The sequence below is a fragment of the Vulpes lagopus genome, chromosome 12 (assembly GCF_018345385.1).
Source record: "Vulpes lagopus strain Blue_001 chromosome 12, ASM1834538v1, whole genome shotgun sequence".
Lineage (NCBI taxonomy): Eukaryota > Metazoa > Chordata > Mammalia > Carnivora > Canidae > Vulpes > Vulpes lagopus.
Window position 1 is genome coordinate 81693293 of NC_054835.1, and position 26966 is coordinate 81720258.

The window sequence follows — 26966 nt, forward strand, 5'->3', positions numbered from 1 at the left end:
TCTGCCTAAAGACCTCCAGAAAAATTGATCATCTTTACCCCAAGAACTGTGTACTCCAAACTGTTACAAGGTCCCTTATATTTAAAGATAACACTTAAAATTCTAAAACTGTATTCCATTCCATTACCTAACCCAACCACGTATTACCCTCAAACAAGTTCTAGTAAGTATCCTTAAAATGTCATATATGCTCTGGGTCTAATTTTTTATATATATATTTGTATTCTCCATTTCCATTTCAGTCAGCTGATGCACATAAGCAAAAAAACTCCAGGGTAAGTTTTATTCATATTTCTAATTATCTTTTTATATTTTCATTCATAATCAAAAGTCAGTTATGTCTGAAGGGTAAGGTACAGTTTCTTTTATTCACAACCTAAGGAAATGTTGAGAGTCCCTCAAGGGGAAAATTTCTGTGAACACCAAAACCTTGCTCAATTGTCTGCTTCTTTGATACATATGAATGTGCAATGGGAGTAGAGCACACAAAAAGCAAATTTTACCTAGGCTTCAGTACCACAAACTATCTACATTTGTCTGTTCAATGTAAATACCTTTCTCTTTATAAATACTAATGGCTTTATAGTAAGGAACGTTTCCTATGATCCTACAAAATGCAAACATGTAGTTTCTTTTCTCAAAATCAATAGCTTTCAAAAGAAAAAAAAAGAAAATTCAGAATCATCTGGAAAGACTTTTCATAATTACAAATCCCTGTTCCCACTCCCTGCCATCTTTAATGTTCATAATCCCCATTCCATGTCACAATGGAGGTAGGCTGCACAGCAAGGTGTTTTAAGTGAAAATACTGTCACATCATTCTCTTACATCCCCCAATCTCTCTTTTGCCAATTCCAAATACTCTAAATGAATCCTTAAAAACAAAAACATTCTCCTGTTTTTAAAGATGGATAGACAGTAAAATAAACAATGCCTGGGTTTAGTGACCCAACTTGTTTTGATATTTAGAAAAAAAAATTCTAAACCTACCCTTGAAAGTTTATGACAATTTTGGCAACTTATTTCTCCTTCATCATAAAGTCAAGTATGAGATTATTTCTTAGAATTTATTCACTTTAAGAACTAATGTTTCATGAAGAGGCATTCTGTCAATAAAGACAAAATGAGAAGCAAGGGCCTCAGTGGACACCCTAAGGGAATGTCATGTTAAAAGTCCATATAACTAAAGGCAATTAAAACTATCCATGGCTTTGATGTAATGAGGCTTTCACTGCTTAATTATGCACTGACTAATCTAAGGTACTTCTAGCCTTTAATGTGTAAGACTCTGTGCAAATGAGTCAACCACATGGGTTCACAGAATGCTCTATCAATCTCATATTTTGGGTCTACTAAAAAAGAGCAATATAAAGCTTCTGTAGTTTCCTTTTATTCCCTATTCAGAATAGTAAATGAATTATGCTTTTTTCCAGGATGAAAATCAGAAAAGCATGTTCCAATAGGTTCTCCAGGAAACACTAAAACACTAGATGAATAAATGCTAAACACACGTACACATACACACACACTCTTTCATGGTGAAGTTTGAGAAATACAGCACATTCTTTGGATTTGTTAAATATTCACAGCATATTATATAAATAACTCTAATAAATCCTGTAGCAAAGAAACATGTTTACTTTACCCAAATCTTTTCCACAGTTATTTGACCACCAAAATCTTTTACTACTTTGTCTATAATGGATCACATTTTGGGAAAATCTATAATAAAACTATTAGGCTTTAAGAATAGCAGAGATACTATTGTACTTTATATTTCACCAAAGGTCATAATTTAAAACTCTCTACTTGGTAGGAACACCCATCAAATTACTTATGGAATGAAATTAGAATATTGACACAAATTTAAGTGATAAAACAAATCTATTTTTAAAGCCTGAGGTCAGGCAAGTTTATGCATCCCACCTGTATAAAACAACTGTGTTTCGTATTCTCTCTTAAGTCTAGTGAAAGCTCCGAAGAATATTTTAAACTACCTAAACAGTTAAGGTCTAAGCTGTCAAGAAGATATTCTGCAAAATTCCAACGAGCTCCTGGAAGTCCATGTGGTCACTCTGTTCGTCATGAACCCGCCAGAGGCCACCATCCCCTCCATCTCCCTCACCATCCCCACATCCCACATGGACCGTCACCCAGACCTACATCGCCACCTGAGAACATTGTCTATCCTAGTTCTCAAGCACCATCAGCTCCTTTTAGTGCTCCTCCAACCATAATTTACACCACTGCCACTGTGCTGCCACCACCACCACTGCTTTCACTGCCTCTGCCCAAAACACTGAGAGTGTTGCATCCAGCACTAACAGCTTCCAGTGCCCTCCAACCTGAGGACATCACCAATGCCCTTGAAGCTGACACTACTACCCCTGCCCCAGTAGCTGACACTACTACCCCTGCCCCAGTAGCGGACACTACTGCTGTCTATCAGCAACAAGAGCTTCAGTAAATTCTACAACTGTCCAAGATTACAAATGCACCAAAGCACAAAGAGACAAAGACAAACTAAGGTAAACAATATTTTCCAAAATATTTTCTAACTAAATGAGTAACTTTAAGACATGTTGAAATAAGACCAGGGAGTTTTTCCCATATCAAAAAAAAAAAAAAAAAAGTTTCTAACTCTGCCATATGAATTAGGAACACTGTTATTACACTGAATTGTCCTTGTACTAATTCTCATTTAATACTCATAGCACGCTTGTAAAGTTGATATCACTGTCTCCCTTTAAAGATGAGGAAGCTGAAGCTGTGAGAATTTATGGGACTTTCCAAAGACTACAAAATTTAAATGGCAGACTAGTCTTCAAACTCAGATCAATTTAACTTAGGAGTCCCAGCTTCCATGTTCTTTCTAGCATTCAGCCATTGTAAAACAACTGGATGGAGCTAGAGAGTACTATGCTAAGAGAAATAAGTCAGAGAAAGACAAGAACCATATGATTTTACTCATATGTGGACAAAAGAACAAAAGGGGGGGGAAAGGAGTGAGAGAGGCAAACCAAGAAACAGACTCTTACCTACAGAGAACAAACTTGATAGTCACCAGAGGGGAGGTGGGGGGGGTGGATGGGTGAGATAGCTGATGAGGATTAAGGAGTGCATTTGTTGTGATGAGCACGGGATGCGTAGCATATGGAAGTGCTGAATCACTATATTGTACACCTGAAACTAATATTACACTGTATGTTAACTAACTGGAATTTAAATAAAATTTAAAAAAAAAAACAATGGAAGAAGAAAGAGCTTACATACTTTTAATTAATGGCTCATGGTATTTTGTTTTGTTTTTACAGATCCTGAAAGACTGAATACTGATATATTATGATCACCATCTATCACCATTTTGATTTTAACAAAAATACAGGAAAAAAATACAAAAATAAAGGGATGTGGGTTCTTATTGTTTCTTCTTTAGTTTTGCTATACTGTACAGATTTCCAAAAATAATATGATTCATGCATTTGATCACATGTGTCGGTATCCTTTTTATTTCTTGTAGAGTGATGGAAGTATTACTGGCACTTTCATTCTTTCAGATGGTTCTATAACACGCAAGGTATGTGTCCAGAAAAATTTAAATATTTCATAGGCAAAAAAAATTATTTGAAATCACTCCATATAAGAGTCTGTTAAAATATTACAAGGCTCAGAAATGGCTTTTCTTGGTGATATAAAATACCAGTGCAGTGTTATGCTATATGTTGGCAAATTGAACCCCAATAAAAAAATTAAGAATAAATTAAAAATAAAACCTATTTCAGGCTGAAATTCAAAAAAAAATACCAGTGCATTTAGTCATAACAAAATAATTACATGTAAGTAATTTGTATAAACTATAATTTATATATATATGTACATATAAAGTTACACCTATGATAAAAGTTACAAAGAAGTGGTGCGAATGCAATCCTACCCTCAAAGAGATTATAATCCAATAGGACACATTTTCAAGAAATATAGAAAGAGTAAGTTAAATTTCTACAATCTACAGAGATTCTTTTTCTGAATATCTCAAACGCTATTTCTTCATCTAAAGAGGTATTTTTTCCAGGGATTGTTCAATTGATACTTTGTACCATTCATTCCATGAATCATTTCACCCAGAAATATGTTAGATCAATTTCTAGTTGATAAATTAATTCATCCAAATGATTTAGTAAAATTTAGATCTAGGTCAGGGAACAGAAGAATATAAATATAAGCAATTCTATCACTTATTCCTCAAAGATTCAAGTGGCAAAGATAGAAACAAGGCAATGAACTCAAAGCTGTATAAGGAATATATAGTAAATATTATATGAAAGGCACAAACAATAATGAGCAAACAGGGGAGGAGATATTTACTCCCCTTTAGGAAGAGCAAACACTTGTGAAAAACCTATAATGGATAAGCTATTATAGGAGACAGAGATAATCACAAAATATTGGTATTGAAGGGTTGAAAGTAACTTCAGTAGCTAAGGACACACAACCCAGTCTTGAAGGAGTAGGAAGTGAAGGTTAAGATGGTACATAACTATGATGAAGGTCACAAAGAAACGATCCCCAAAATTTAGTACTGAATTTCACTGAGGAGATTTTTTTTCCCCAAGTTTCATGGAAGACATGAAAAGGGAAGGAATGATTTTAACAGGCAGGAAAAAAAGGAGCCTCACTGCTGGATAAAAACAGCAAATACATGAAGGCAAAAGGCCAAATAGCATTCATATCCACAGCCCCTAAATATTTACTAACCTAACACTATTGTGAGGCTTGCAATTCTGGGAATTCAAAAATGGATAAAATACATACCACACTGTCCAGTTGTACCTAATCCCACCAAACAAAGTTGGCCATGAATACAGGACGTATCTAGAAAAACAGATATCAGAATGGGAAGTCATCATGTTATCGTGGAGCAAGACTAGGAATTTGGATTAATTCTAAAGAAAAGAATTAGGGGCACCTGGTGGCTTGGCAGGTTAAGTGGCTAACTCTTGGCTTCTTGGTTTGGGCTCAGGTTATAATCTCAGGGTCCTCTCTCCCTCTCTCACTTTCTCTCTCTAATAAATCTGTTTTTAAAATTTTTTAAAAAGAAAAGAGAATTAATAAAGATTTTACCACAGAAGACAACTGTAAACAATATCTATAGAAAATATCTTATAAACAATAAAAACACTTCACTTCTTACATGTCCGAAACTCCATTCTAAAAGCTTGACAAACAATATCATAACTCTACAAAATAATAATATTGACATTCTAGACATAGGGAAACTGAGGCACATAGAGGTTAATCAACTACCCAAGGACACATAGTAGGTTAATCAAGAGCAGGCATTCAAACCTAACTAATCTAGCCCATGTTCTTCATTTCTGCCAAAAATGTCTAGAACAACTGAAATGAAGAAACAAATTAGGGATCTATTGTGATGGGCCAGTCAGCTTTGTGTTCTGCTTATCCTGGAAACTTGTAAGGGAAAAGTTTCGTTCAAGTAGGGCTGTGCAAATCCACATTAATGTAATTCATAGTGTCTTTATCATCAGCAATAGTTCAGAGCATGTTTCATTTTAATCATAAGTTCTCCTATATGTTTATTATTGTACAGTGAAAACAAGAGAGAAAGGAGGAGAAGTGAAGGAAGGAACAGAACTGGAGGGAGAAATGCAGGAGGAGGAGTGATAAATGTAGAATCATAAGAGAAACCCATACTTAAACCAGAGGAAAGAAAAACAAGAACAGTACATAGAAAAGGAGCTATCAGAGGTGAAAGAACTAAGAAACTTTTTATAAAAGCCAAGAGTAGGGCAGCCCAGGCGGCTCAGGAGTTTAGCGCCGCCTTTGGCCCAGGGTGTGGTCCTGGAGACTGGGAATTGAGTCCTGCGCCAGGCTTCCTGCAGGGAGCCTGTTTCTCCCTCTGCCTGTGTCTCTGCCTCTTTGTGTGTGTGTGTGTGTGTCTCTCATGAATAAAAAAATAAAAACGCCAAGAGTAGAAAAAGGTTTCACAATGTTTCAACACTTTTTAAAAGAGAAGAAAAAACTAAAGTATAAGGAGCACATAAACAACAAAATGTTTAGAAACAAGTTTCAATGTTGTCCAAATCACAAAAAAGTTAAGGGGTAAAAAGTAAATGATCAACAAAAGAGGATTTGCATTAAAGAGACCAAAAGAGACAAGCTAATGGCTTGAAAAAGTAATCCAATCAAAAGCATCACTTTGTATTAGGAAAGATGAATTAGGAATTATATACAGTTGAAAATGAGAAATTGCTCAATTTTTAAAAGTTAATAAATAATAAAACTATATCCCAGAGAAAGCAGAAGGAATCAGGCTTTCTAAGAAGAAAACTGCTTCTTTACAAGAAACAAATAGGGGATCCCTGGTTGGCTCAGTGGTTTAGCACCTGCCTTTGGCCCAGGGAGTGATCCTGGAGTCCCGGGATCAAGTCCCACATCACACTCCCTGCATGGAGCCTGCTTCTCCCTCTGCCTGCTTCTCCCTCTGCCTGCATCTCTGCCTCTCTCTCTCTCTCTCTCTCTCTATCTCTATCTCATGAATAAATAAATAAATAAAATCTTAAAAAAAGAAACAAATAGACTCTCACAAGTGGAAGCCAGTGATTTTTCATCCATCCTCAATCACATGGAAATGAAGTGGACTTATCATTCTCTCAGCTGTGACCTCCCAACTGGAGTAGATGGTACTAGTGTCCCTAATAATTTATTTCCACTTCCCTTATAGAAAGAGAATTTTACATTTCTATTCATTGCCAGCAGGCATGCAGGGCATCCCGTCCACATACCCCACACAGAATATACCTCCCTATCTCATTGCCAGGCTTGCACTAGGACCTGCACTGGCTGCTGAAATGTGAGCTCAAGTCATGGAATGCAAATTAAAAGCAGGAATTCCATCACACCTGCTCTCTTGCTATTTTCCTTTCTACTATAAGAGCTCCATATCCTAAATAGAGACTGTTTCTTCAACCTGGTCCTAGAATAAGAAGATACACACAATGGAGCTGCAGAAACATCCCCCCAACAGTTGCCAACATGTGACCTGAAAAATTTGTTTTTATTAGACATTAAGATTTTGGTGTGGTTGTTACTGCTGTAAAGTCAACTAGGCATAGAGACCATTACTCTTTCAATCTTCTAAAAAACTATTCCCAATTAAATGAAGGCTGTGCCATTTAGCCAGTCCTCCTCCTTCATGTCTTCACTACTGCTGTCAATCAAGCAATGATTGACACCACTCTCACTCTGCAGAGAGTAGGATTGACAATGTTTATCCCCAGTGCCACCATAGTTCTGGGAAATGTCACAGTCCACATTGACCATCCATTAAAATCCAGGTTACTCCATTCTTTGATCTTATTTTTTCCTTTTTTTTTTTTTAATCTCATCTTGAACGATCTTTACATCTCTTCAGTTACACAAGTTACCTGGACCTTCCTATCATCACACAGATATACCCCACTCTTAAAGTCATATATCAAGACATACCTCCTGATCAAAATATCTTTGGTCAAAATTTCCCATTCTCCCAGATATTGCACTCAGTTATTCTCTCTATAGCAACTTTTTAAACTCTTTCTATTCTCCAGTTCCTGGACCGTTTACCACCTCCTTAGAGTATCCTCTTCAACTTTATTTCATATCCAACTTAGATTTTTATAATTCATCATTTCAAACACTAGCTTGCAAATATCTTCAACTTTTTAAAAATGTTTTTTCTAATAGCTCACAAATCTGATAAAATCCCAATCTTTAATAGAAATAATTACTTTCTCTGCATGTATATGCAATCTACCTAATGGTGCTGAGGAAAATTACACAACTTTACAGACAACACTAAAATTTGAGGCCTTGAAACTCAAAAGGCCCCTCACATCTGCCTGGCAATCCTACTCTATTTCCCATTTTCCTCTCCAATTTTTCCATTTGTCTATTGCTAATATCTTCCACATAACAGACCTATAGACTCAAACCCATCTCACTTCCAGTTGAAATATTTCTGACAATTCTTACTCATATTTTTCATGGCAGTTCCATCTGTTGTTATTTATTCAGGATTCCTGAGAAGCCCTGTTTTTGCTATTTGCCCATACTACTACTATATCCTACAGCCTGGGTTCAGTGTTAACTACATACAAACTATTCTTTTTTTTATTATCTTGTCTCACATATCTCTACTGTCCTGAAATAACCTTTTAATTTTATGCATATGTCTTAGTCAAGTTTAACCCTCTTGGCTAAATTACCAACTTCTTCCTGTAATTTTACCTGATTAATGGCATTATCCTTGACATTGTTCTCTTCTTCACCCCCCTAATACACATCCTTGTATCCCTTCAAAATCTCTTGATTCTGTCCATTTCTCTGTAGTCTCATTACCACATCCTTAGACCATCTGGACAACTGTAACAGCTTTCTAGAAGGTCTTTCTTCTTCCAGTTTGACATTCCATTATCCACTCTCCATATAGCTCTAATGCCTGGAGTAGGCAAAATCAAAAATATCTGTTAAAAAAACTAAACCTGAATATGTCAATTAGGTACTGAAATCAGGAGTTATTCTTCACCTAGAACAGTGATTCTCTATTGGGAATTATTTTGACCCCTAGAGGACATTTGGCAATGTCTAGAACATTTTTAGTCATTACAGTTGAGAGAACCTACTGGCATCTACAGGGTAGAATTCAGGGATGGACAATACAGTCCTCCACAAGAAAGAATTATCTGATCAAAAATGTCAAGTGTCTAGATTGAGAAGCCCTACTGTAGACTATGTCCAATTTTAGATTCTTTAAAATTAGAAATCACGGCAGGAATTTAGGGACATCAACGGTGTTAACTGAATTAATAGCTCCAATTTTTCACAACTCCCTTTATACAAGCCCAATGACTGCACCCTCCTGCACTGTCTCCAGGCTTCATCGTTAGCATATTTTGGCATTACGACATTGCAATTGAAAAAAAAAAGACAGGGATCCCTGGGTGGCGCAGCGGTTTAGCGCCTGCCTTTGGCCCAGGGCGTGATCCTGGAGACCCGGGATCGAATCCCACGTCGGGCTCCCGGTGCATGGAGCCTGCTTCTCCCTCTGCCTGTGTCTCTGCCTCTCTCTCTCTCTTACTGTGTGCCTATCATAAATAAATAAAACAAAACAAAAAAAAAAAAAAAAAAAGAAAAAAAAAAGACAGAGATCTGTAAATATTTTTTTTTATTTTTATTTATTTATGATAGGCACACAGTGAGAGAGAGAGAGAGAGGCAGAGACACAGGCAGAGGGAGAAGCAGGCTCCATGCACCGGGAGCCCGACGTGGGATTCGATCCCGGGTCTCCAGGATCGCGCCCCGGGCCAAAGGCAGGCGCCAAACCGCTGCGCCACTCAGGGATCCCTCAGAGATCTGTAAAGACATTTACACATTTCTGTTTATGTTTCTGAATTCCTCACATCACTATGAGAACATACCCAGACTACTTGAAGGCTAAGAGAGACATGTGAAATACAGCTGAACTGTCCTAGTCAAAGCTATCCTAGACCAGCCAGCCCCAAACAACTCACCAGCTGAACATAGACACATAACCAAGCCCAGAGAAGAGCAACAAAGCCTAGTCAGACTAGGGAAACTTCCAAGCAAACATGTAGACTTACGAGAAATATTAAACAGTTACTGTGTTAAGCCATCAAGTTTTCCAGTGGTTTGTTACACAGAAATAGCTAACTAGTATACCCTAAAAATCAGTCTATATCTCCTGGGCCCATTCTTCCCTAATCAATGCCCTAAACTAGATACTACGCATATGCCTAAGTTGAGGGTTCAACTTTCTCTGGACCTCTGTTATTCTAATAATTGAGTCCTGAGTGTGGTCCTCAAATATTTCTGCCTTCTAATCACAGGAGACTGAAGTATCTTTACACAGTGTAAGGGTGGCCTTCTGGCCTTCACGTCTAATCATTAATAGCCTTTCCTTATCTTTTTCCCAAAGTATTAGTTGCTCCCAATAATAGTTTCCAGTAAAAATGGAATTGTCTATTTCCAGCCTTTAGTTGCTCACAGTATAATTTATGAAACATTTGTGTTGTAATTATCTATGATTATCTACTAACACTGCAGTTTCCTAGGACCCACCCCAAACCTAATAAATCAGAACCTCAGCCACTGAGTCCCTGTATGTTTCGGGGGGCATCCCTGTATTTTTAGTTATCACTACCTCCTAGGTACTTATCATGCACATTAAGATTTAGAACAAATGTGTGGGACCGTGAAGACATCCAGAAGGAGATTAATGGGAAAGCTACTGAAACTGGCCTTCAAACAGCTAACACAATGTGTTCAAAGGTCATACAATTTTACCAAATTTGCAAGAGTAAGACACTTAAATTACCATCAGTTAACACTGTCTTCTCTTACTATTCCAAATTCCTCTTGGGCACACACACCTCCCCTCATATAGGTGGACTTTGAATGGCTCCGACCACTGTGTATCCATATTTCTTCCTATAAGATGACCTTGGAGTAGCTGCAGGTATTTTCTAATTATAATTTCATATTCTTTTTCTTAAAGTCAGCTTCCAAAATTACATAAGCAGTAGGCCCCTCAAAAGTTACATCTGCCTGTAATGGAGACAACAATTTGATTTTATCATTTTACAAAGGAAAAAAATAAGCCCTTGAACTTTCCCAAGGTTCATAGGTGGCAATATCAATTCTGGGACTGAGGTCTTTCGAATTCCATCTCAGAGAACAAGACGCTATTTCCCCTCAAAATATGAAGTTGTTATTTAAGGTATTTGTACTAGCTTTTAGGCTATGACATGTAAATCTTCATTATGTTTTAGAAGACTTTTTATTTTTGGAGTCCTTAAAAAAATTATAAGTACCAAATTCTTACCAGTAGACTATGAGAAATTCTTTTAAGAATAAATCTTATTAAACAAGCCTGATATAGCCTTACTACTAATTCTGCCCCTCTCTGAGGCTCTTTCTCCATTTAAAAACAAGGATGTAGGGGCGCCTAGGTGGCTGAGTCAGTTGACCATCTGACTCTTGATTCTGGCTCATGTCATGCTCTCAGGGTCATGGAACTGAGTCCTGTGTTGGGCTCTGCGCTGGGCATGGAGACTGCTTGAGATTCTCTCCCTCAGCCCCCCACCCCTGATCACTTGCTCCCTCTCTCTCTAAATAAAAATAAAGAAATCTTTAAAAGTCAAGGTGTTAATTTTTTCCCATGTCTTAATCTTATTTTGCATATTAAGTGAAAAATAAATATAACATGATTTATTAACTAACAAATGTATTTATAGTTTAAATTTTTAAAGTATTTGATCTAGTTTACAGAGAAAACATGCACACAACCATATTTAGAAAAATAAAATATGAAAAAAGGAAATATATTTTGGAAATTAAGATAAAGCCAGGAGATATCCTAATATCTCTTTCTAATAGAGATCTTGTAGGGATAACAAAATTTGTCTGATTACGTTATTGAAGTTATCAATCTAGCAAAAATCTGATTAAAGGGCAACTATATACGTATTTACAGTCACATACTGGAGACATTCTGGTTAAACTGTGAAGGTCACATTCACATTTACTGTAGAATCTGTTCTCTGCTTGAAAATGAATGAGAAATTTTCTCATGGCACTTAACAGGAAGGAAAAGATACTTCTCTTAAGCAATCACTGTGATTTTATTTTATGATATTGTGCATTTTTTATCTGATTGAATTTTTCTTTTAACTCTGGCTGCTTGAAAGTGCAGGGAAAAATTTGTAACCAACTTTCTGGCCTGAGTCTGATGCAGAATCTATGCTGTACAGTCAGTTACAGCTTTTCTGCAATCTGCAAAGTCTATTATTAATCCTACCTCATTGTGCTTGACTTTTTCAATTCAATAGAGTAAGTTTTCTCTTGGGACCTAACAGTATCATTAACAATCCTACACAACAAATACTTCCACACAAAATTTTTTAAGCAATCTGTAAGTTCAATAGCATGACACATATTTAAAATGTTGTTAACCCAGAAGCCAAATCATCTACTTCTAAATAATCTAAGAGAAGCATTCATACGTTTTTCCATGGGTCCAAAGAAAAGAGTTATTACTAAGGCTGCAAAACAGGACAGCGGACTTCAAATATGTTGCTGTATGACTGGGTTTAATTCTGCTAAATTTAATTACATCAGGAAAATATTTTCTTCCTGTCACATAAGTCTCTGAACTAACAATACATTAACTCCACTGTCTCCTTGAGTTTTCTGTGACCAGAAACTTGATTTTTTAAGGTAATGTTCTAGAAAAGTATTCATTCAGGATTAAAGCCATGAATTCACTGAAGATTAACTTGAGTGATTTTTCCTATTTATTAACAGATGTGTGCTTTTGTTGGCTTATGTTGCTCTAATTTTCTGTTGCTCATAACCCATTCGGAAATTATCTTTCAGTTTTGCCAATGTTCATCCTAAGTACTCCAGAGCCAATGATCCATTACAAGGTAGATCACACATGCATTCGAAACACTTGGCTATTAAATATATTGGCATCCAAATAATAAAGAAGAGATACTTATCTTTTGACAAACTGAATTATTGTCAGACGAGAAAGTAGTTTATTGAACTTTCTATGCTAATTTAGAGATAGAATCATCTTCACTATTTGGGCATTATAATTGTTCAGTAACTAATAAGGGCCTAAGGTTAGCATACCAGTAATACATTTTATTACACATAATTATGTCAGAATTTTTAAGACAGGGGGTGGGGCAAGATGGCAGAGGAGTAGGGGTCCTCACCTCACCTGGCCCCATGAATTCACCTGGATAACTTTCAAACCATCCTGAACACCTACAAATCTGACCTGAGATTTACAGAGAGAACAGCTGGAACACTACAGAGAGAAGGGTTTCCACTTCTAACAGGTAAGAAGGCAGAAAAATAAAAATAAAAATAAATTAAAAAAAGAATCCAGTGGACGGGGTGGGGGGGCTGGCCATGGCGAGAGCCCCCGGGACAGGAGAGCCCCGCCCGGAGCAGCGGGAACCTCACCAACCCCCCCCGATTCCTCCCCGGAGAAGCCTTGCAGGGACCTGGGGCAGGGCCGGGAGGGGCCGCGAGGCCTCCAGGCTCTCAGGGTCACTCACAGAGGAGGGGGCCCAGGGAGAGCGCTGCACCCCTAGGCCAAGCTCGGGAGAGGGCTGGGGCTCCGGGGAGGCCTCAGGGAGAAGCCGGGGGTCGGGCGGGTGCTGGGGGGGGCCTCGGGGAGAAGCCGGGGGTCGGGCAGGGGCTCGGGGGTGCCTCGGGGAGAAGCCGGGGGTCGGGCAGGGGCTCGGGGGGTGGGGGGACTGCACCTGCTGCCTTTGGGAGCCGTGGCCCCGGGAGCATGATACCAGCGGCGCAGGCCCCATCCCAGGGCGCCAGGGACACAGCCGGGATCCTGCTCCCCCCGGGACAGGTGGAGGCGGGGAGGGCCCAGGACAATGAGGACGCTCCTGCCCCGGGGCCCCCAGCTGTGCAGGGCAACACTCCTGCCCCGGGGCCCCCAGCTGTGCAGAGCAGCGCCCCCACCCCGGAAGCACCCAGGCCCCTGCGGACTGGGAGACTGCGGTGGTTCCTGGGGAGCTGACTCCAGGGCTGGGGACCTGGCCACGGCCAGTGGTGGTGTCCCTCCTGGGGTCACCCTGTGCCTGGGGGGGATGGGGCCTCCAGGGAACAAGGGCCTCACGGGGTCAACACCTACCACTGAGCCCCGCACCCGGCGGGGGGGGCAGCTCCCCCAGGTGCACACACCTGAGAACCAGCACAGCAGGCCCCTCCCCCAGAAGACCTGCTGGAAGGACAGGGGAAGAGCAAGTTCTAGACCAAGCAGCACTAGGAAGCTCCAGGGGAAGTCGAGGGATTTACAGTGTATAGAACCAGAAGATACCCCTCCTTCTTTTTTTTTTTCATTAAAAATCAATTAAATGAGATGCAATCCAAACTGGAGGTCCTAATGATGAGGGTTAATGAGATAGAGTGACATAGAAGACAAGTTGATGGCAAGGAAGGAAGCTGAGGAAAAAAAAAAAAAGAAAAACAATTAAAAGATCATGAGGAAAGGTTAAGGGAAATAAATGACAGCCTCAGAAGGAAAAGTCTATGTTTAATTGGGGTTCCAGAGGATGCTGAGAGGGACAGAGGGACAGAAAGCATATTTGAACAAATCATAGCTTAGAACTTCCCTAATTTGGGGAGGAAAACAGGCATTCAGATCCAGGAGATAGAGAGGTCCCCCCCTAAAATCAATAAAAACCATTCAACACCTCGACATTTAGTAGTGAAACTTGCAACTTCCAAAGATAAATAGAAAATCCTTAAAGCAGCAAGAGATAAGAGATCCCTAAGTTATATAGGGAGAAATACTATATTAACAGCAGACCTCTCCACAGAGACCTGGCAGGCCAGAAAGGGCTGGCAGGATATATTCAGGGTCCTAAATGAGATGCAGCCAAGAATACTTTATCCAGCAAGGCTCTCCTTCAGAACAGAAGGAGAGATAAACAGCTTCCGAGATAGGCAGAAACTGAAAGAATATATGACTACCAAACCAGCTCTGCAAGAAATGGACCCTCAACTCTATGGTCAACTAATATTCGACAAAGCAGGAAAGACTACCCACTGGAAAAAGGACAGTCTCTTCAATAAATGGTGCTGGGAAAATTGGACAGCCACGTGCAGAAGAATGAAACTAGACCACTCTCTTGCACCATACACAAAGATAAACTCAAAATGGATGAAAGATCTAAATGTGAGACAAGATTCCATCAAAATCCTAGAGGAGAACACAGGCAACACCCTTTTTGAACTTGGCCATGTAACTTCTTGTAAGATACATCTATGAAGGCAAGGGACACAAAAGCAAAAATGAACTACTGGGACTTCATCAAGATAAGAAGCTTCTGCACAGCAAAAGAAACAGTCAACAAAACTAAAAGACAACCTACAGAATGGGAGAAGATATTTGCAAATGACGTATCAGATAAAGGGCTAGTATTCAAGATCTATAAAGAACTTATTAAACTCAACAGCAAAGAAACAATCCAATCATGAAATGGGCAAAAGATATGAACAGAAATCTCACAGAGGAAGACATAGACATGGCCAATAAGCACATGAGAAAATGCTCCGCATCACTTGCCATCAGGGAAATACAAATCAAAACCACAGTGAGATCCCACCTCACACCAGTGAGAATGGGGAAAATTAACAAGGCAGGAAACAACACATGTTGGAGAGGATGTGGAGAAAGGGGAACCCTCTTACACTATTGGTGGGAATGTGAACTGGTACAGCCACTCTGGAAAACTGTGGAGATTCCTCAAAGAGTTAAAAATAGATCTGCCCTACGACCCAGCAATTGCACTGCTGGGGATTTAACCCAAAGATACAGATGCAGTGAAACATCAGGACACCTGCACCCCAATGTTTATAGCAGCAGTGTCCACAAGAGCCAAATGGTGGAAGGAGACTGTGTCCACTGAAAAATGAATGGATAAAGAAGATGTGGTTTATGTATACAATGGAATATTACTCAGCCATCAGAAATGACAAATACCCACCATTTGCTTCGACCTGGATGGAACTGGAGGGTATTATGCTGAGTGAAGTTAGTCAATCGGAGAAGGACAAACATTATATGGTCTCAATCATTTGGGGAATATAAAAAATAGTGAAAGGGAATAAAGGGGAAAGGAGAGAAAGTGAGTGGGAAAAATCAGTGAGGATGACAGAACATGAGAGACCCTTAACTCTGGGAAATAAACAGGGGTAGTGGAAGGGGGATGGGGTGACTGGGTGACCGGCATTGAGGGGGGCACTTGATGAGATGAGCACTGGGTGTTATACTATATGTTGGCAAATCGAACCCCAATAAAAAAAATCCAAAAAAAATTATCCTGAATCATTCTGTTGTGCATTTGAAGCTAATACAAGGCTATATGTCAATTATCTTCAACAATATATACATTTTAAAAAGTATTTGATGTGTGAAATAAAATCTACCTATCTAAAAAAAAATAAAAAAAAATAAAAAAAAATCTACCTATCTAGTACAAAAAAATTTTTAAGACAATGAAATTAAGCACAAAAACTTATAACTAAGATCAACTCTCAAAGTGGGGCTTCTTTGTTCCTACACCATCTATGACTTCAAAGAGATTTTTTGACTCCCTAAAGATTTTTAAAACACTAAACATTTAAATATTCTGTGACTTTAACAACTAGCATTATGTCTTACACCCAACAGGTATTCAATAAATGTTGAATGAGTAGATGAATTAATAAAGGAATAACTAAACTCTGTGACATGAAAATCAGAAATATTCACATCTTACAAGTTAAGGAATTGAGGCACGATGAGGTAAAATAACTTGTCCAATATTATCCAGCAAGTAAATCTGGTATTGGGCTTTGAAGTAAAATGACCTGACCATAATTTCCCTTGATTAATCTCTGCAGCATACTATAACATATAATGTTAGTTATGTATATGAAGGTTATTTAGATTTGGAAGGCAACATCGAATACTGGTTAACTCAGTATTCAGACCTGAAGTGAGCAGAGGTTGATTCATTAGCATCCATGTGTAAAACAAAGATGATGACAACTCATTTCATCCTGTCATATGCTCTATGGTAAAGGCTTAACAAATAAGAGCCATAATATTATCATGTAACAATTTATAAAAAAAAAAAAAAGGACAAATTGTATTATGACCTAAAATATGAAAAATTTTTCTTAAAGCCTGAGTTTATAAATAATATAAAGCTGTGGATTGTTTTTTTTTTTTTTACAAAATTTACTAAATGATAGTAAAGTGATAGTACAAGTCCTGAAAGGGTTGCCCAAAGCTGTAGCTTTAATGTAGATAATCACCTCAAAATAAAAATATCTGTTTAATTTCCCAATAATCAAAAACTTTAACATGTTGCCATATTTTTTGTTAAATTAAATTTCTCAAGTTAATACCAAGCACCAATGTAAATTAATTTTTTAAGATTTTATTTATTTATTTCAGTGAGAGAGCACAAGTGGGGGGGGGGGGGAAGGCAGAGGGAGAAGCAGATTCCCTGACAAGTGGGGAGCCCAATGTGGGGCCCAATCCCAGGACCCTATGACCATAACCTGAGCCAAAGGCAGATGTTTGACTGAGCCACCCAAGTGCCCCACCAATGTAACTTTTTAAAATACAATATCAGACTACTGTTTAAATTCTTCATTAGCAAAAGGAAACATCCTTAAAAATGTCCATTTAAGGATCTTTCAAATAAATATCTTGCAATAATTACAGACACAGTTAAGGTTGAAAAACTGCATGAATCTTGGCTACCACTAGATATTTTTTTTCTTGCTATTTTCAAATCTCAGATCAAATCTTTACCCTGGAATTCATTTTTCTCATCTTTCGAAAACATTTACTAAACTAAGCCAATGTTCTATAAATGGAAGAAATAATAAATAGGACCAGATATGTGAAAATGCCCAAGTATAAAGGAGTAATACAATTTCATTATTTCAGTTGAAAGAGAAAATAGAAACATGAAACCCACAAGATATAGCACAGTGGTCCAAACAATCAAGCAATATATTTGACGTACCCTGTACATAACTGGCTACAATACTAAGTATGTGATATTTAGTAACATCTATTTAGTAATGGCCTCTAATTTTAATTCTAGGTGTGTTATTTGCAACGACATGGATGGAGCTATAGTATATTATGATAAGCGAAACAAGTCAGTCAGAGAAAGACAAATACCACATGATTTCACTTATATGTGAAATTTAAGAAATAAAACAGATGAACACAGAGGGAGGGAGAGGGAAAAAAAGAGAAGGGAAAAAGAGAAAGAGAAGCAAACCATAAAAGACTCTTAACTACAGAGAACAAACTGAGGGTTGATAGAGAGAGGTGGGTGGGAAATGGGCTAAATGGGTGATGGGTATTAAGGAGGGTACTTGTGGATGTTGTATATACATGATGAATCACTGAATTCTACACCTTAAAGTAATATTACACTATACATTAACTAACTGGAATTTTAATAAAGGATATTATGAACAACCTTACAGCAAAAAAATTATCTACTTAGATGAAATGTCCTTTTAAAAATTTATTAAATAATATAAAAAGAAATAGAAAAATAATAATTCTAGGTTTTTCCCAACAAAGTCTAGAGAGAACTTTTTATTGAGTTCAATTTTAAAACAACGTGATTTTTTAAATTTCCCACATAATGCAGCTAGCTTTTAGATAAAATTGGAAATATGGTGATAGTAACACATAACAAAAACTGACCCATTAAAATTACTTGAAATAAAACAGCTTATGCTTGTTTTTTAAAACAGAGGCAATGGTGCACCACAAGCTCTAGGTTATTTTATTAAGACAAAAAGACATTATGACTCTTTGTGTGATATGTTTCCTCAGAAAACACCAAATATTGAATGGGTCAAAGCTCCTCCGAAATGAAAAAAAAACATGCAGAAAAAAGATTGCAAAACTGGCAACAACAACTTTCCCGTCTTTTGTTTAAAGAACATCAACCCACAAGTTATTTTATCTTCCAACTTAGTCTTACCTTTATTATCACAGAAATCCACTCCAGTATATATAAGAGTTGAGATTTCTTGCTCCTTTCCCTCCTGCATTTGTCACCTAATTGGCAGGAGTCATTGTGACCAGTGGAATAATCAGCCCCAAGAATTCTCTCACACAACGGTAGGTACATGGAATATGAACTGAAGAACTCTTACTCTGAATATCAAATTGTTCTCAGACTTTCAGAGATGCCATCTTCATGGGCTTTTTATAGAACATTCATTTTCACCAAAGGAATAATATATACCTTACATGAAATTTGGTAAGTCATAATATGCATTGAATTTTAAGAAACTTTAGGAAATTCTGTATGTCAGAGTAAATGCTGGGCACTTGGAACAATAAATCCATTCAATTACTTTCCCCTATGATGTACCTTAATGCTTTTGAACTTCATATTGGCTGGAATACCAACACAGATATAACTCTGAAAGAACTATATTCTACAGTATATTTTTATTATTGGTTTTGCTTTTTTTTCTTAACTTTTTATAAAAATGTATCATAGGAAAAGGGATGCTTAAAGAAAGGACCATATGCACATTTAATAAAATATTCACTGAAATTTTGTCCCTAGGATTCTTTCAAGATTAGGACTGTTCAACCAACACATTTAACCAATGGTCAGAACTTGTCAGAAAACCAGTCTGCATAAAGGTGTATTGAGTCACTTTCCCAGAACTCAGGTTAGCATATACTTGAAATATATTGTAAATTTAAGACCTACTGAGAGTAAAATACTTAGACACCTCTCTTTTCTCTTCCCTGATCTTTGATGTATCATATATGAATTTTTATAATTAGAAACTGCTCATCATAGACTAAAATAACTTGAATTATTGTTAAAACTAAGATATATATTATGTGATAATTTTTCTTTAAACTACATCCAACCGGGTGGTTCTTTTCCTTTCCTTATTTTTGAGATGCCCCAAGAAATTAAATTAAAAACATATGATCTAGTTAAAACATTAATACCTCAAACATAAGCCTGCAGAAATCTATAAAATAATGCAACCACTATGTAATAATACCAAGATGTTCAAATACAAAAAGGTACCATTTCAAAGTGGTTACTTCTGAAAGCAAAAACTTTAGTCATCAAAGCTTCCATTGAGTAAAACACTTTAAGAACGACCTTTTGACATTACCTCCAGTGTTCATTTACAAGTCAAAAGTGAAAACTAATTCCACCATTTTATAGTTAAATGTTATAAGCCTACCAATATTGCTCCAAAATAACACTAGGCAAATTTCTTAAAATGCTACAGTACTATTCCTGTACTAGGTCATAAACAGAGTTGGAATAAATTCCAAATAATATTTTTTTTCTTTAAAGGAATGCTGATCAGCCATTCATTGTGCTTACTTTCAGGGGTAATAGTAAGAATGAAACCACTATGCCTGATCATGGGCCTTTTGGCTCTTGCAACATGTTTCTTGGTAAGTCTCATCAATCATGTTTTCACATTTTTCTCACAAATTTTAATTCAGATTTCTTTTTACATGTTTTAATGTTACACTTTCTTATATATTAGTAGCTATCAATCATTGATGAAACATAGTTCTAGTGCTTAAATTTAAAGTCTATTTTAATTTAAATAGGCACACATGGCTTAGAGCTACCATACTGGACATTTTTATTAATATTTTATTTATTTATTATTTATTTACAGAGAAAGAGAATGAGTGGGGGAAAGGGCAAAGGGAGAGGGAGAGGGAGAGGGAGAATCTCAAGCAGATTTAATGCTGAGCAGGGTTCCATCTCATAACCCTGAGATCATGACCTGAGTCAAAATCAAGAGTTGGACACTTAACCGACTGAGCCACTGGACAATTTAGATCCATGATATCAGACTGCATTATACAGACATGTATAGATGCGGGTCCTCATATATTAATAATTTCACAAGTAGACAAAACAAGTTTATTTCAAATTTTTGATCCAATATACTTAAAGACACTATATGAATATCCTTGAATATGTTTTTGATTTCACTAGGACTTTTTCCTTATCTATAAAGTGAGATACTCAAAATAAAGTTTTTCTCCACATAGGGTTCATGTATCACCTACATCAAAGTAGCCCAACTCACTTATTCAAATATAGTACTCTGGGCCTCAACCCAGAATGAATAAGGGTGTCTTAGAGGACGGAATATGCATTTTGCCATGGACTCAGGAGTTACGGACATTTATATTAACACCTATAATGTATAAAGGATCAAGTTAAGCAACACAGAAGCTCCTAAATATTCAAAGTTGCAAGAGATTTTAAAAAGCCACAGGTTTAAAAAAAAAAAAAAGCCACAGGTTTCTGGGCTTTTTTTAAGCATTAGAATCATAATTTCAAAATAACTATGGAATTAATCTCTTCTCAAACTGAAATTAATCTACCCCTGTTATTTCTACCAAGGAACTGTAAAATCTATTAAAAATCAAAAATCAAATGGAAGGGAAAAAACTTATTTTTTCAGAAGACTACAACTCCTACAAAACAGGCAATGTAAATTTATATCATTCTAAAACATGAAACAGTGCTTCTTCTCCCATCTACTCTCAGAAACTTGAATAAAAGCAGGTAATTAAATAGATCATTCAGGCAGTCTGAGCTTGACCATATTACTTCTACGTGCATTACAGATGTGACATAATTTTTGATAAACCAATTAAATATATTTAAAGGTTAGGTCTTACTGATGCGATTTTCAATATATGTCTCAGTATATAAAAGAAACACTTTATTTTAAAGGATCAGGCTTTGATTATCTAAACAATGTTTGGGTTTTTTTGAAAAATAAACCTTAGAGTTCCAATAATATAAGAAATTTAGCATAAGCAGTTTATTTTTATTATATAAAAACTGTTTAATAAAATTTAAGGTTCATTATTTTTAAAACTCTCTTAGCAAACAGGATTGAAGGAAATTTCCTTAATCAGATAAAAGTTATCCTCAAAAGGATGAGGTTGTCTTTGGGACTCAGCTCTAATATCAGTCTGTTCTTTCCTGATCTAACAGACCGGCTGATCTTCTCCTTGCCCCATTCTGAAAGGGAGAAGAAAGGGAGCCACACAGGTCATCAAGATGTCTCCTCACTCCCACAGCATAAGCAGTTTAAATAGAAATAGGCTTTTCACCAACTTAATTGTATGAGATTCACGATGATTAATAACTACTGAAATATAGAAACACAAGGGTAGAATATCATTTGTTTACGAGAGGGTAAGTAGAACATTGAGTCTTCATTCTGTTATAGGTAATTTTCCAAATGCTTTATAGACATTAACCCACTTAATCCTCAAAACAAATCTAATAAAGGGACTACTATTAATCTTATTAAAATATAAATAAATTTAGGTTCAAGGTATCTATGTCTTAGCTGGATTGTTCATAAACCAAGTAATACAGGAAATTAGCTGCAAATACATAGCTTTGCTATAAAGGAAAGTGGTGAAAAGAGAGTGATAGCAACACAGAAGTTCCCGGTTGAAAGTGGAGTCTTTTTTAAAAAATAAATTGAACATAAATGAGGATTGTTTTCTAAAGGAAACAAGCCAGTTAAAAGCCAAATATTTAAGTGCAAGGGGAAAGGGAAAAGTGACAGAGCTCTGAGGGAATAGTTCTAAAAGAAAAGGAAATACGTAGATTTTTAATGACTTTGTGGTGTGTGCCCAGTAAAGTAGTGAAGTTTGTTTCTAATTGCTTGCATTGTTTTGGAGTAGGAGGAAAGTTATACTGGTGGGGTGGCTGAGGGCTCAGCAGCAGGTAGAGAACCTTTTTTTTTTCTTTTTAGAGGCAGAGAACTTTAATAAAATTGGCATAAATGTGGAAAATTATAGGCCTGTGCAGAATAAGGGTTAGTCAACCTTAAGACACTTGAAAAGATTGCAGGGCAGTGCTAAGGGACCATAAGTTTGTGATGGTACATCTGCCACCCTTGTTCAAAAACCTGGAATTAGGAATCGGGGAGACAGATGATTTAGAAGATGTAATCATAAGGTTTATGTTTTGCAAGGGCAAAGTGCCAAATGAACAAATAAAAGATGGGGGACAGCAAGAAAGAAACGCAGACATGTGTCCTGAATAAACCCTCAGCAGAGCAGGACTTGTGCTTTCATACCCTACAGCACTGGCTTAGTTTCCCCCCATTCTTCTCCCTGTTCTACCTTATTTCAGCTTCCTTACAAAGTCTGTCTTCCCAATTACATGATCCTTAGTCTTTCCTCTATCCAAAAATAATCACTCTAAATTTCTAATGTATTTGTTTCCTTCACTATTTTCCAACTATTTTCATTTCCAAAATCCACTTTTCAAAAATTGTAACCACTATACTAGGTGTTAACATAACAAATAGTAGCATATAACATTTATTGAGCACAATACCTGAGCTAACCAGTACCCTAAGCACTTTATAGGTAGTGTTTCACAATAAATCTGACTCGAATCTGAGACACCTGACCCACCTGACATTTCAGACAACCTCAAAATTGTCTCAAACTTTCAGGCGGCGGGGGTGGGGTACTGCATCTTTGGAATTTTCTTCATTAAAAACCGGGGGTAGGGGGGATTCTCATTATAAACTATAAAAAGTTTTCAAAACTTTACAAAGCCATTGAAACAAAATTAAAATTATACTTAATCTTAACACCTAGAAATAAACATGACTACCATTTCTTTAAAAAAAAAAAAAAAGGTAGGTACTTATATGAACATCATTTTTCAGATGAAGAAAGTCTCAAAAAGGATTCAACATCACACAGTCTCTAAGTAGCAGAGGCATTAAGCTCTATCATTCTGCTTCTGTTTGGGCCATTTTGTACTGCCTTGTAGTGTAGCTACTTAGTCTATAGACTCACAAGAAGCATTTTTGCATGCCCACAGCTCCTACTTTAGCGTACGGCACAAAATAGATGCTCAATAACATGTTTCACAGTTTTTGTGCTCAAAGCCTGAAACAATCCTGAACTCTTGAATAAGATATAAGAGATAGTTTCCCCATTTGGAATTAATTCCAATGACAGGCTCTACCAAAAGCACAGAATAGGATTTTACCTACAATTTTTTTTTCCCATCAGTACAATCTCCGCTTTCATTTGAGAGCCAAAGCATTTAGAGGGTGAAAGAGAAACTCTTACTTTTACAGTCTGAAAGTCTATACTAAAGAACTTAGATACATATATAATAGTTTTCTATTGCTATATAACAAATTACCACAAACTAGTAGCTTTAAAAAATTCATTTATTATCTCACAGTTTCTTTGGTCAGACTCTGGCCTTGGCTTGGTTGGATTCTCTGTTCAGGGTCCCAAAGGGCTAAAAAGGTACTGTCAGAACTATATTCTTTCCTGCAGCTTAGGGTTTTCTTTTCAAATTTGCATGGCTGTTGGCAGAATTCAGCCCCTTGTTTAAAGGACTGGGGTCTCCACTTTCTAAATGCAGGCTATAAGCATGGGGCCACTCCTAGCTCCATTTACTTCCATGTAGTCTTCTCCACGTTTCTTTGCTTTAAAGCTAGTAGAAGAGCACATGCTGCAGCTTCAAATCTCTCTGACATCTGTGTCTGACCTGTAGAACCTATTTCAAAAGAACTCACCCAGTGTGGTCATGCCAGTATGTGCCAGTAGGGAGCGGGAATCCTGGGAGCAGCCTTAGCATTCTGCCTGCCACAGACAGTAGACATTTGCTTGACGTTGAAATACCCGATTAAAAATTGTTCACTTCTGTTTTCCCACAGCCCACTGAGAGTCACAGTGGTCCCAGGAGACGATATCCTTCTAGGCCACTGCCGCCTCCTCCTCCTTTTGGTCTAGGATTTGTTCCACCCCCTCCTCCACCTTATGGCCCCGGAAGAATTCCACCCCCTCCTCCACCTTATGGCCCTGGAAGAATTCCACCCCCTCCTCCACCTTATGGCCCTGGAAGAATTCCACCCCCTCCTCCACCTTATGGCCCTGGAAGAATTCCACCCCCTCCTCCACCTTATGGCCCCGGAAGAATTCCACCCCCTCCTCCACCTTATGGCCCCGGAAGAATTCCACCTCCTCTTCCACCCTATGGCCCCGGAAGAATTCCACCTCCTCCTCCACCTTATGGCCCAGGTTATTCATATCTACCTTTCCAACCAAGGCCTTATCTGCCTGGATCTCCATTCATCCCACATATTCCCTTTATTCCTGTACCACAAATACAAACTACAACAGGCTCCATTACAACCACAACAGATGCCACTACCACCCAAACAGACTCCACCATCCCCACAACCACTGCTTCGACTGCCCAGGAGACAACCACTGCTTCGACTGCCCAGGAGACAACCACTGCTTCGACTGCCCAGGAGACAACCACTGCTTCGACTGCCCAGGAGACAACCACTGCTTCGACTGCCCAGGAGACAACCACTGCTTCGACTGCCCAGGAGACAACCACTGCTTCGACTGCCCAGGAGACAACCACTGCTTCGACTGCCCAGGAGACAACCACTGCTTCGACTGCCCAGGAGACAACCAGTGCTTCGACTGCCCAGGAGACAACCACTGCTTCGACTGCCCAGAAGACAACCACTGCTTCGACTGCCCAGGAGACAACCAGTGCTTCGACTGCCCAGAAGACAACCATCGCTTTGACTGCCCAGAAGACAACCATCACTTCAACTGCCCAAAAGACAAGTCAGCAGAACTTTTTAGATAAAATTATTTCATTTTTTGGATGAAAATGAGATATTCCATAAGCTCTGAGATTTGGGGATGAATAATTTTAAAAAGAAACTACAAAACAATCCACACAAATATGACAACAAAGTGAAAATAAAAAGTTGAGCCATAATATGAAACCACCAGTGTTATCATGAGTGCCAACAGTTTATCCCCCCGTTTTCCACCCCAGTGAAAATTAGTGCTGCCAGAAGCCTGGCCTTATAACATGAAGTGAAGCACATAATTAGGGAAAAATACAGTAAGATATCTAGACTTATACTTAGGGTGACAGAACTGGAAAATAGGCCCCCTTGACCACAATCCACCATACAACTACAAAACACAAAATAACATATTAATAGATATTTAAATCAAATAATCTTAGGTCTCCCCACAGCATTCCCCTGAAATATTCCTAAGTACCACCTGATCATTAATTATAAAAAAGCTTTCAGGGATCCCTGGGTGGCGCAGCAGTTTAGCGCCTGCCTTTGGCCCAGGGCGCGATCCTGGAGATCCGGGATCGAATCCCATGTCGGGCTCCCGGTGCATGGAGCCTGCTTCTCCCTCTGCCTGTGTCTCTCTCTGCCTCTCTTTCTCTCTCTGTGTGACTATGATAAATAAATAAAAATTAAAAAAAAAAAGCTTTCATATTAATCCACTCAATTCCAGAATAGAAATGTCTCTCTAGCAAATAAAAAAAAAATGTAAATTAAATATGGGGCACAAGTCTTGGAATTTGACATGAAAACTCATTTTCCAAGCTAAGGAAGAGAGAGATGATTTCAGACATTAATAATAAAAGGCTGATGGCTGAGACTCCAAAAACCTTCCTTTGCTTCCAACTATTAAGGTTTTATTTTTTTTTTTTTAATTTTTATTTATTTATGATAGTCACAGAGAGAGAGAGAGAGAGGCAGAGACACAGGCAGAGGGAGAAGCAGGCTCCATGCACTGGGAGCCTGATGTGGGATTCGATCCCGGGTCTCCAGGATCGCGCCCTGGGCCAAAGGCAGGCGCCAAACCGCTGCGCCACCCAGGGATCCCCAACTATTAAGGTTTTAATCAAAAGTAACGAACAAGGGGTAGTGGAAAAGGAGGTGGGCTGGGGGTTGGGGTAACTGGGGAGGGGGGCACTTGGCGGGATAAGCACCGAGTGTTATGCTATATGTTGGCAAACTGAACTCAAAGGAAGAAAGGAAGAAAGGAAGAAAGAAAGATTGATTTAAAAAAGTATTTTGGAAATGGCCTTATTATATCCTGAGAGCTATATCTTTCATACATTTTTGACTGTTAAAGTATAAAACTCCATTTTCCTTCTAGGCCACAACTACTCACATGGTCACCAGACACATGAATCAAAATTTCTCAAAGATATCTAATATAAGCATAATTTTGTTTATATGTACTTAATGTTATCTTTAATCCCATAGATAGTTGTTGAGAATCTACTATGATACAGAATATGTTTCAGTAGTTGAGGAAGTAGCAATAAGGAAGGCAGTCAAAGTCACCACCTTCATGGAGCTTCCACTGTAGTATTACCAAAAAAAAAAAAAGTTAACACACATATATGTAAGAAGAGAGAAGTGCTCTGAAAAATAAAGAGAGAAAGGTAAAGAGAGATTTG

General features: G+C 37.9%; 1 protein-coding gene across 1 annotated transcript; it reads left to right on the forward strand.

Moving 5' to 3' along the window:
• The first annotated feature begins 767 nt into the window (after positions 1 to 767).
• On the forward strand, positions 768 to 25353 carry SMR3A (submaxillary gland androgen regulated protein 3A). Its single transcript, XM_041726893.1, has 5 exons — positions 768 to 773; positions 1964 to 2463; positions 2715 to 2769; positions 3521 to 3577; positions 24379 to 25353. The coding sequence occupies exons 1-5, from the start codon at positions 768 to 770 to the stop codon at positions 25351 to 25353; spliced, it is 1593 nt and encodes a 530-aa protein (XP_041582827.1).
• The last annotated feature ends 1613 nt before the right edge of the window (positions 25354 to 26966 follow it).